This window comes from Oncorhynchus masou, chromosome 30 (assembly GCF_036934945.1).
Source record: "Oncorhynchus masou masou isolate Uvic2021 chromosome 30, UVic_Omas_1.1, whole genome shotgun sequence".
NCBI classification, from domain to species: domain Eukaryota; kingdom Metazoa; phylum Chordata; class Actinopteri; order Salmoniformes; family Salmonidae; genus Oncorhynchus; species Oncorhynchus masou.
In genome coordinates, this window is record NC_088241.1 from 7,226,820 (window position 1) to 7,238,697 (window position 11,878).

General features: G+C 44.9%; 1 protein-coding gene across 1 annotated transcript in view; it reads left to right on the forward strand.

The window, feature by feature from the left end:
- Positions 1 to 11,145, forward strand: part of LOC135521942 (protein capicua homolog) — a 67,609-nt gene extending 56,464 nt beyond the window's left edge. Inside the window, 8 exon segments of the mRNA XM_064947761.1 lie at positions 113 to 303; positions 1,199 to 1,741; positions 1,833 to 2,167; positions 2,359 to 2,546; positions 2,702 to 2,853; positions 3,028 to 3,162; positions 7,288 to 7,452; positions 9,000 to 11,145. Of these exon segments, the coding sequence (XP_064803833.1) occupies positions 113 to 303; positions 1,199 to 1,741; positions 1,833 to 2,167; positions 2,359 to 2,546; positions 2,702 to 2,853; positions 3,028 to 3,162; positions 7,288 to 7,452; positions 9,000 to 9,268 (1,978 nt within the window). The 3' untranslated portion in view covers positions 9,269 to 11,145.
- Positions 11,146 to 11,878: the final 733 nt, after the last annotated feature.

An 11,878-nucleotide genomic window follows, 5' to 3' on the forward strand; every position in this document is an offset into this window, starting at 1 on the left:
TCCTTCACTGCCTGTTTCATCTATCTTCTCTCTCTCACTCATACACACTTTCTTTTTCCCTCTTCACCTTCTCTCTTCTCTCTGTCTCTCTCTCTCTCTCCACCACTCACAGGATCACCTATGTCCAGTCCACGCCAGGAGTCCCCTCTGCTCTGCCTCTGGTCTCCACAACAACAGGCTCCTCCTCCCCTCAGCAGGCCCAGCCCACCCCTGGATCTGCATATGTTTCGTCGTCCCTAGCAACGCTGGGCTTTACAGCCATAGCCCCCCCTGGACAGAACCTAGTCCAACCCCTCATCACAGGTCAGTAGAGTTCTGCTACCCGAGCCCGACGGGCCCTGACATTATACATCAGGTTAGGGCCGGGTAGGGCCTGTTTCATCAATAACTAGGGTACGGGCAGGGCTCCTGTATAACTAAATTGATCACTAACATTTTGAAGCTGAGCCATTTGCTCGTGCTCTGCTGCAAAGTACAGTCATGCCTGACTAAGATCATAACATGGTGTCAGAAATGCTTCAACCTCATCCAATATAAAGCAGGAGAGATTATTTAACATAAAATAAGAATGTCCCTTGTGGTAGTGTAGAGTCTCATGTCTCGTCATTGAGCAGAGCAGCCCAAGCAAAGCAGTTACTATGGATACTCACAGAGCCAGAGCCTCCATGAGCAGAGTGACCGATAGAGAGCTAATGGATTTACTAACGTAGGGCATTATTTTAGGTTTCGGGCAGGGCCTGGGTAGGGCATGGGTTTGGCTCCGGCATGAAAGGGCTCCACAGGTCAGTGCATCCACTTAAAGGACATCTACAATAAGATGGATACTGGGTGGCTGCCGTTTTGCAAGCTCCAACACAATTTTGCTTGCTTACTTTATCATGTTCTTCTTATTTTCCATCTTGTGTGCTTTAGTAACACCTTATTTTTAGTATTACATTGTTATTGATTACTGCAGTGTTGGGGTTAGCGCTGGCAAGAAATGCCTTTCACTGTACTTGTGCATGTGACATTCAAACTTGAAACTATATTGCACTTTTTAAGTTCCATGTGAACTGCAACAAGAAATCTCCCCTCAGTTTTGAGAACAGGAGCAAAACCTTTAGGTTAGAGGAAACAGGTTATCACACTCTGGCCGCACACTCTGGCCGCACACTCTGGCCATTTGAAGGGTGTTAACTCTTTCTCTCTCTCTCTCCAGGTCAGCCTCCCCTTCAGGCCCCAGTCCAGTCCTCTACCTGCCCCTCCCTCCCCTCTGGCCCAGCCTCTGCTTCAGGGGGACAGATAATCACCGCCATCTACCCCCCTACCAGCGTCACCATGGCAACTGGGGTGGTCTCCATGGCTACCGGGCCACCCAGCATGGTGTACACAGTCTCCAGCTCCTCCAGTCTGTCCACCCACATCCTGCCCAAATACACATTCGCCCCCGCCACCCCCACCACACACACTCACACACACACCCAGCTCCAGTCAGACAGACAAACAGACAGGCATGTGGGGGAGAGACCCACGGACAAAACGTCTCACTCTCAGTCAGAGAAAGCGGCAGACAGACCAGCGGAGACGCAGCCTGAGCTACAGGCGTACGGACAGACAGACAGGCCAACCCTCACGCAGGCGGACAGACAGACGGAGAGGGAAGCCCAGACCTTCAATAAAAGCAGCAACTTAGTGGCACCCCCAAGTGGCTCCTCATTGTCACTGCGGCCCTGCAGCCCCCCCCTGCCCTCTCACACTTCCAGTAAGTCTAAGGTGCCCTCCTTGTTTTTTGAACAAAGATCTAATGCTTAACAAATGCAAGTATATGAGAACTTATAATATACATATTTCAGCAGGCAGCGCACCAGGCACCCCCAAACTTCCCCAGCTCCCGGTGAGGACCCCTCAGAAAATCAAAGCCACAGTTGCCAACATCCCGGTGGGCAGCTATGAGGGAGGAGGCCGAGGAAAGGAGAGGGAGAAGAACCGAGAGAGGGAAAGGGAGAAAGAAAGAGAGAACACTGGGGCCAACAGTCGTTTTTCCTTTGAGCTGGAGCGTCCTGTGGAGTCGACGTCCCCCTCCCAACACACACACACTGCTGAGGAGCCCCCCTCTGACAGACCCCCTGAGGGACACGACCCTGGGGACAACACTGACACATGCAGCACAGAGGCCAGCAACAAGGAGGTGAGAGAGAGAGCTGGAGAGATTGACCTGAATGATTGTTTTTTTTTTTTTTTCGCAATAATCAGAGAATGCAAATGAGATCACATTCATAGAAAATAACATACATTTCTGATTTTACACCCTGTGTCCCAAAACGAAACCCTCCCAGCATACTGTATTATTAAACTTGTTCTCCTCTCTGCCCCATACAGTCCGGGTGGAAGGACTCTGTCCCCTCCTCACCCCTGCCCCTTCCCTTGGGTACAGACCCTGCCCTGCCCCCTCCCTTGGGTACAGACCCTGCCCTGCCACCTCCCCAGAGCGACAAAGACGCCCCTCCTCCCAAGAAGGTGAAGGCCCGCCCCCCGCCACTCAAAAGGACCTTTGACTCTGTGGACAAGTGAGTTACCCTGAGTATAGACACACCATCTATCAATTTATAAAATCTGTTTGTTAGTGAGGTATCCCTGAGTCATCCTGACACTTCAAAGGGTTCAGGTACCTTACTCATGTGTTTCTCTCCTTTCTCTCCCTTCATCCCCCTCTTTCTCCCAGGGTGTTGTCAGAGGTGTATTTTGAGGAGCGTTTTGCTCAGCTACCAGAGTTCAGGCCAGAGGAGGTGCTGCCCTCCCCCACCCTGCAGAGCCTGGCCACCTCCCCCCGCGCCATTCTGGGCAGCTACCGCCGCAAGAGGAAGAACTCCACAGGTAGGAGAGAGAGGAGGTAGAGAGGACTGAAGGAAAGAGGACTGAAGGAAAGAGGGGGACAGACAACTGAGATTTACATTTTCTGTTGCATAACATTTTGCTACGGTGCGCGCCACTGAAGTAGAGGGATCTGCGAATCGTCGATGTGTCTTTCTCTTCCCCTCTTCTGTCCAGACCTGGACTCGTCCACAGAGGACCCTGTGTCTCCGAAGAGGAGGAGCAGAAGGCGCTCCAGCTGCAGCTCGGAGCCCAGCACACCCAAGAGCGCCGCCAAGTGTGAGGGAGACGTCTTCACCTTCGACCGACCAGGTAGAAACACACAGACATGCTCACACCCTCATTGTAAGGTTTATTCATATACAGTGCCTTCGGAGAGTATTCAGACCCCTTGACTTTTTCCACATTTTGTTACGTTACAGCTTTATTCTAAAATGTTTGAAATGGTTTTTTTTCAGCACTCTCCACACAATACCTCAGAATGACAAAGCGAAAACAGGTTTTCAGATTTTTTTTATTTATATAAGTATTCAGACCCTTTGCTTGATACTCAAAATTTAGCTCAGATGCATCCTGTTTCCATTGATCATCCTTGAGATGTTTCAACAACTACTTTTGAGTTCACCTGTGGTAAATTTAAATTGATTGGACATGATTTGGAAAGGCACACACCTGTCTATGTAAGGTCCCACAGTTGACAGTGTATGTCAGAGCAAAAACCAAGCCATGAGGTCGAAGGAATTGTCCTTAGAGATCAGAGACAGGATTATGTTGAGGCACAGATCTGGGGAAGGGTAGCAAAACATTTCTGCAGCATTGAAGGTCCCCAAGAACACAGTGGCCTCCATCATTCATAAATGGAAGAAGTTTGGAACCACCAAGACCGCCCGGCCAAACTGAGAAATCGGGGGAGAAGAGCCTTGGTCAGGGAGGTGACCAAGAACCCGATGGTCACTCTGACAGAGCTCCAGCGTTCCTCCTGGAGATGGCAGTTGTCCTTCTGGAAGGGTCTATCTCTGCAGCACTCCACCAATCAGGCCTTTTATGGTAGAGTGGCCAGACGGAATCCGCTCCTCAGTAAAAGGCACATGACAGCCCGCTTGGAGTTTGCCAAAAAGCAGCTAAATACTCCCAATGACAAGCAAGATTCTCTGGTCTGATAAAACCAAGATTGAACTCTTTGGCCAGAATGCCAAGCGTCATGTCTGGAGGAAACCTGGCACCATCCCTACGGTGAGGCGCAGTGGTGGCAACGTCATGTTGTGAGGATGTTTTTAGCAGCAGGGACTGGGAGACTAGTCAGGATCGAGGCAAAGATGTTTTATAATTCTATGAATCTTATCCAGTTGATTAACTCACCCACTCGCCCAAATCTTAAATGCACAGATAAATCTACCCTGATTGATTTGATATTGACAAATGTTCCACATAAATATTCTGCGGTTGGTGTTTTTTGTAATGATTTAAGTGACCATTGTGCTGTTGTTGCTGTTAGAAATACTAAGGTTCCTAAGACAAGCCCACATATTATTTTATTTTATTCAAGAGACATTTGAAGTGTTTTAATGAGCAGGCTTTCTTTCATGATTTGTTTTATTTTGACTGGAGCAGGATTGATTTTATCCCTGATGTGGAAACTGCCTGGAAATTCTTTCATGGTGGATTTTCCCAAATAGTAAACAAACATGCCCCATTCCGCAGGTTCGGGGTTAAAGGGCGGGATAATCCATGGTTTTCTTCTGAGCTGTCTTGTATTATTCACAACCGTAATCTAGCCTGGGCTAAAGCAAGGAAATCATGTTCTGATGCTGACTGGCTTATTTTTAGGCAGTTACGAACCTGAATGACCCTAGAACGTTTTGGAAGGCTATTAAGTCTATGTCTGGTAACAGTAATGTTAATGAATTACCGTCATGTGTTTGGAAGGACTCTGTTGCTGTATATGACAACTGAAATGCTGAATTGTTTCAATGAGCACTTTGTATCATCTGGTAGGCTGTTTGATTCAGTGTCCTGTCTCTGTCCAACCCTGTGTGAATGAACCAGTGAGAGCTGGTCAAACTTTTAGCTTTTTGCCATTCTCAGTGCAGGTGGTACATAAAGCCCTGAAATCCTTAGATTAGAGAAAGCCTGCAGGTCCTGATCTTTTGGATCCCTGCATTTTAAATCTGGCAGCTGATTTCATAGCTGAACCACTTACATATCTATTCAATCTAACCCTGGAATGTAATGAAAATCTGGAAATCAGCATTTGTCCTACCACTTTTAAAAGGGGGAGATCCAACTCTTTTAAATAATTATAGGCCAATCTCAAAGCTGTCAGCCCTGGTGAAATTACTTGAAACCCTTGAAAGTGAACAGCTAAAAGAGTTTTTATTTACTAACTCTATTTTATCAATGTACCAATCGGGCTTCAGGAAGAAGCATAGCACAATTACAGCAGCCATGAAGGTTTTAAATGATATCACTGAATCCCTTGACAAAAAACGGCTCTGTGTCTCACTTTTTATTGATCTCTCTAAGGCTTTTTTGATACAGTTGATGATGCTATACTAAGGCAGAGATTGTCGAGTGTAGGTCTTTCAGAGCATGCAGTTGCATGGTTTGCTGACTATCTGTCTGATAGAACTCTGTGCACTCAATGATGATGGGCTTATGTCTGTTAAATTCTCTGTCTTTAATGGTGTGCCCCAAGGCTCTGTACTTGGTCCTCTCTTATTTACTATTTATATAAATTATTTAGACAAAAACGTCCAATGCGCAAATTCATTTTTATGCTGATGATACTGTTATTTACTGTTGTGCCTCGTCTCTTACAAAAGCTTTCCAGAACTTGCAAACTGCTTTTTATACTGTTCAACATACCTTGTGTCAATTGAAGCGTATCCTCAATACTGACAACAAAACTCATGGTGTTTTCTAAAGGAAGAAATAGAACCTTTCACATATTTACTACCTGTCAGGGCAAGGAGATTGAGGTTGTAACCTCATATAAGTATCTTGCAATTTTAATTGATGACGGCCTCTCTTTTTAAATTGCATATTCAACAACTTACAAAAAAATGAAAGCTGAAATTGGGGATTTTATTTTAGGAGTAAGGCCTGTTTTTCTTTTGAAGCCAGACGGAGAATAGTATCAGCTGCATTTATGCCTTTACTAGACTATGGGGATATTTTATATATGAATGATTCCGCTCAGTGTTTGAGGTGAATTGACACTCTTTGCCATGGCACTTTGAGATTTATTTTAAACTGAAAAACCCTTACGCACCACTGCACTTTGTATTCCAGGGTTGGCTGGCATTCTCTAGTCACTCGTAGGCTCAGGCACTGATATACTTTTATTTACAAAGCCATTTTGGGTTTACTACCTTTTTATTTGGGCATTTTTATTGTTCAGAAATGTGGTGGGTACTCTCTTTGTTCGCAGGACTTTATCCTGCTAACTGTTCCAGATGTCCGAACTGAATTTGGTAAAAGGGCTTTTATGTTCTCCGCACTATCGTCTTGGAACGCCTTACAGAATACTTTTAAACTGGAAGAACCTGTCCCGATTAGAATTTTTAAATCACTGATGAATGATCGTGAGACTGATTCCCTGACCTGTCAATGTTTTTAATCTACTGTTTTTGATTTTGTTATACTCTAGTGAATTCTATGGTTTTTACTAGATTACTTGTAGTTTTTCATGTTTGTCTATAATTTTTGTAATGACTTGGTGCTGCCTATCTTGGCCAGGACGCTCTTGAAAAAGAGATTTTAAATCTCAATGAGCCCTTCCTGGTTATATAAAACTTAAATAAAAAAAATTAAATAAAAGAACAGAGATCCTTGATGAAAACCTACTCCAGAGCACTCAGGACCTCAGCCTGGGGCGAAGGTTCGCCTTCCAACAGGACAACAACATGAAGCACACAGCCAAGACAGCAACGCAGGAGTGGCTTCAGGACAAGTCTCAATGTCCTTGAGTGGCCCCGCCAGAGCCCGGACTTAAACCTGATCGAACATCTCTGGAGAGACCTGAAAATAGCTGTGCAGCGACGCTCCCCATCCAACCTGACAGAGGTATAGGAAAAACTCCACAAATACAGGTGTGCCAAGCTTGTAGCGTCATACCCAAGAAGACTTGAGGCTGTAATCGCTGCTAAAGGTGTTTCAACAAAGTGCTGAGTAAAGTGTCTGAATACTTATGTAAATGTGATATTTAAATTGGCAAACATTTCTAAAAATCTGTTTTTGCTTTGGCGTTATGGGGTATTGTGTGTAAATTGATGATTTTAGAATAAGGCTGTAATGTAATAAAACTGGAAAAAGTCAAGGGGTCTGAACTTTCCAAATGCGCTGTATAATAAACTGCTCTTCCAAATCCTAAAATATATGTTCCATGTTTACACAAATGTTTTATATAAAAGACTAACCAGAGTGTGTGTCTGTCAGCCCCCCCGTCTGTGTGTCCCCCTCCAGGGACAGGTGCTGATGGAGAGGACATCCTGGGGGAGCTGGAGTTTGACAAGGTGCCCTACTCCTCTCTGAGACGCACCCTGGACCAGAGACGAGCCCTCGTCATGCAGCTCTTCCAGGAGCATGGCTTCTTCCCGTCAGGTCAGTACAGACACGCATACACACACTTGCATATAGCTATTTATATACAGTACCTGTCGAAAGTTTGGACACACCTACTCATTCAAAGGTTTTTCTTTGATTTTACAATTTTCTACATTGTAGAATAATAGTGACGACATCAAAACTATGGAATCATGTAGTAACCAAAAAATGGTTAAACAAATCAAAATAGATTCTTCAAAGTAGCCACCCTTTGCCTTGATGAAAGCTTTGCACACTCTTGGCATTTTCTCAACCAGCTTCACCTGGAATGCTTTTCCAACAGTCTTGAAGGAGTTCCCACATGCTGAGCACTTGTTGGATGATTTTCCTTCACTCTGCGGTCCAACTCATCCCAAACCATCTCAATTGGGTTGAGGTTTGGTGATTGTGGAGGCCAGGTCATCGGATGCAGCACTCCCATCACTCTCCTTCTTGGTCAAATAGCCCTTACACAGCATGGAGGTGTGTTGGGTCATTGTCCTGTTGAAAAACAAATGATAGTCCCACTATCAAGGTTATGATTCTTTGAACACCTGACTGATGAAGGGCTTTGCTAAGGAAACCAGATTGGATGGCGTATCGCTGCAGAGTGCTGTGGTAGCCATGCTGGTTTAGTGTGCCTTGAATTCTAAATAAATTAGACAGAATCACCAGCAAAGCACCATCACACCTCCATGCTTCACGGTGGGAACCACGCATGCGGAGATCATCCGTTCACCTACTCTGCGTCTCACAAAGAGAGTGGTTGGAACCAAAAATCTCAAATTTAGACTCATCAGACCAAAGGACAGATTTCCACCGGTCTAATGTCCATTGCTCGTGTTTCTTGGCTCAAGCAAGTCTCTTCTTATTTGTGTCCTTTAGTAGTGGATTCTCTGCAGCAACTCGACCATTAAGGCCTGATTCACGCCGTCTCGTCTGAAAGGTTGAGGTTGAGATGTGTCCTTTACTTCAACTCTGAAGCATTTATTTGGGCTGCAATTTCTGAGGCTGGTAACTCTAATGAACTTATCCTCTGCAGCAGAGGTAACTCTGGGTCTTCCTTTCCTGTGGTAGTCCTCATGAGAGCCAGTTTCATCATAGCACTTGATGGGTTTTGCGACTGCACTGGAAGTAACTTTCAAAGTTCTTGAAATTTTCCGGATTGACTGACCTTCATGTCTTAAGTAATGATGGACTGTCGTTTCTCTTTGCTTATTTGAGCTGTTCTTGCTATAATATGGACTTGGATTTTTACCAAATAGGGCTATCCTCTATATACCACCCCTACACATTTTTGGTAACTACATAATTCCATATGTGTTATTTCATAGGTTTGATGTCTTTACTACTCTACAATGTAGAAAATAGTCAAAATAAAGAAAAACCCTGTAATGAGTAGGTGTCCAAACTTTTGACTGGTATTGTACATAGGCCCTACTCTCTCTCTCTCATTTACAGTGTAGGCAGTCCTCCCGACCCAGCAAAATGATTTTGTTTTTTCTACATTCCTCGTCAATCAACACTTCCTCTCTGTCTTCCTCCTTCTCCTGTCCACTCTCCAGCCCAGGCCACGGCAGCCTTCCAGGCACGCTACTCAGACATCTTCCCCACCAAGGTGTGTCTGCAGCTGAAGATCAGGGAGGTCCGACAGAAGATCATGCAGACTGCCGTCCCCTCTGAGACCAACGAGGCCTCCTCGCTCCCCGGACCGTCTGGCGCCCAATCAGGGGAAGGGACAGGAGGAGGGGCGGAGCCATTGGGAGAGGAGGCGGATCGAGAGAGGGAGGGTAGTCCAGAAGAGCTGAGGGATTCGCAGGAGTCCTCTAGATGAAGGATGCCGACAGGCTGGATTGACCAATCAGCGATGGACCAGTTCCCCAAATCCCGCCTCTTAATTTTGTTGAAGCTACACCCCTCTGTCTGTGTGTGTATCTGGACCTGTCTCTCTCTCTTTCTCCAGAGAGCCAGGTGAGAAAGAGCAAGTGGACGAGACCAAGAGGATGTGTGTTTGCAAAATGTGTCAGGTGGAATTGTTTAAAACTTAAAAGGGGATTTAAAAAAAAGTGTAATTCCCCCTCTCCACAAAATGACATTTAAAATGCCAGTGACACCACACAGACACACACACACAGACAGACACACACACACACAGACACACACACGGCTGATGAACCCCAAACTCCAATACTCACACTTGAATTAGCACTTTGTTATTAATATTATCCCTGTAAGCTTCCATTGATGCCAGTGGACTATAGACTATACAATAACAACTCTCCAGCTGTTACCCATTGCCTTGGAGCAGGGCCCATCTTTCAGACTGAATAGCAAATCATTTACTGGGACTGTTTGAGGTAATTTATCTCACTCTAACAGGACTGGCTTGTTTTTAAAAATGGAGGGCTTGGGAAGCAAGATCAGTTAATTGGCTGCTGAAGAGAGTCAGGCTCTCAAGTCTCCCATTGGCTAATTTGTTTCTGCTGGACATTAGGGGGCTGGGTCCCCACTGGCTTGCGATGATGCCATTGGATGGAGAGCCCGCACTACCCTGGTGAGGGATCAGAAGGATCCTTGTTTTGTTAGATTTTTTCTCTACTTTGATCCATAAAAGCATAACTACAGGACAGGTCTGTGAGGGGGACAGGAGAGAGTTTAGGACCTCGCCCTCACTTCCCATGATTGGCTACAGAAGATGCCAGTAAAGCGTCCAGCAAGCGTTCCTGCTAGTCTGATTCACTCGCCATGAGGGAAGGAGGCGGGGAGAAGGAGTCATTGGGCACATCATGGCTCTACATTTCTCACTCGGTCACTGCAACCATGTTTTATCCATTTGTAGACTTCAGTTGAGAACCCAGAGGACGTCAGGCTGACAGGCCTGTTACTTCTAATGCCAAGCAGTTTTATTATCTAACTTTTTTTTTTAAGACAAACTTCTCTTTTTTAATCAAACACATGTAACTTTGCAGTTCATTATGTTATTATTGTATTACTGTTACTAATATTACTCCTCTCATTGTTATAGTGGACCTGATCCTTGCTATGGGCTGGTATCAATGTCATATGATTAGCTCTAGCAACCGGTTTGCATATTTGAGGGGGGATGGGACATTTGAGAGAGATGGTCCTCACCTGTGCCTCTTTCCCTCTCTTTTGTCTTCCCTTTCAACACCCTCACTTCGCCCCAGCAAGGACCTGGGGTGACAAATATTTTTATTAATTTCAATGAGGGATAACAAAAAGAGGGTTGACATTTGTATTCATTGAAGTGTAATAAGTATGTTTTTGGACAACCCTGAAAACCGCTCTCTCTCACTCCCCTGCTAGTAAGGTTTGATTCGATGGCCTTTTCCTTCCATTCATCCTTCCTTACTGTTCTCTCTAGATCTTTTTGGGGGTGGGGGGAGGTAAGCCTGGAGGGGGCAGGGCAGTATATAGAGTGGTAGGGTATAATATTGGTTGTCTTTGTGCAAGACTTGGTTGTTGTACATATTATTTACTGTAGAGTCAGAAGACTCGCTATAATATTAAGGAACGATGTGTAACCGACTTGTATTGACTTTTAAAAGACGACATCACACAAGGTCAAACTCCAACAATTGACAAATTATTATTAACGTTTTACTCCTTGTTTTACTGAGATACAGTTTGCAAGAAACTTAAATTATTCATAAATGTACATCTATCTTTTCAAATAAATGTTCAAGTTAACATATTTTTCACTAGTTTTTAATGTACACACAGCTGAACCACCAGTTATTGATTAGTTGTTATTATTGTCCAACTATACTGAACAAAAATATAAACGCAACATGTAAAGTGTTGGTCCCATGTTTCATGAACAGAAATAAATTATCCCAGAAATGTTCCAAAAGCTTATTTCTCTAATTTTGTGCACAAATTTGTTTTACGTCCCTGTTTGTGAGAATTTCTCCATTGCCAAGATAATCCATCCACCTGACAGGTGTGGCACATCAAGAAACTGATACAGCATAATCATTACACAGGTGTACCTTGTGCTGGGGGTCAATAAAAGGCCACTCTAAAATGTGCAGTTTTGTCACACAACACAATGCCACAGATGTCTCAAATTGAGGGAGAGCACAATTGGCATGCTGACGGCATGAATGTCCACCAGAGCAGTTGCCTGAGAATTGTATGTTCATTTCTCTACCATAAGCCAACTCCAACGTTGTTTTAGAGAATTTGGCATGTCTAACCGGCCTCACAACCACAGACTACGTGTAACCACACCAGCCCAGGACCTCAAGATCCGCCTTCTCCACCTGCGGGATCGTCTGAGACCAGCCACCCGGATAGCTGATGAAACAAAAGTATTTCTGTCTGTAATAAAGCCCTTTTGTGTGGAAAAATACATTCTCATTGGCTGGGGATGGCTCCCCAGTGGGTGGGCCGATGTCCTACCATGGCTGCTCCCTAGACA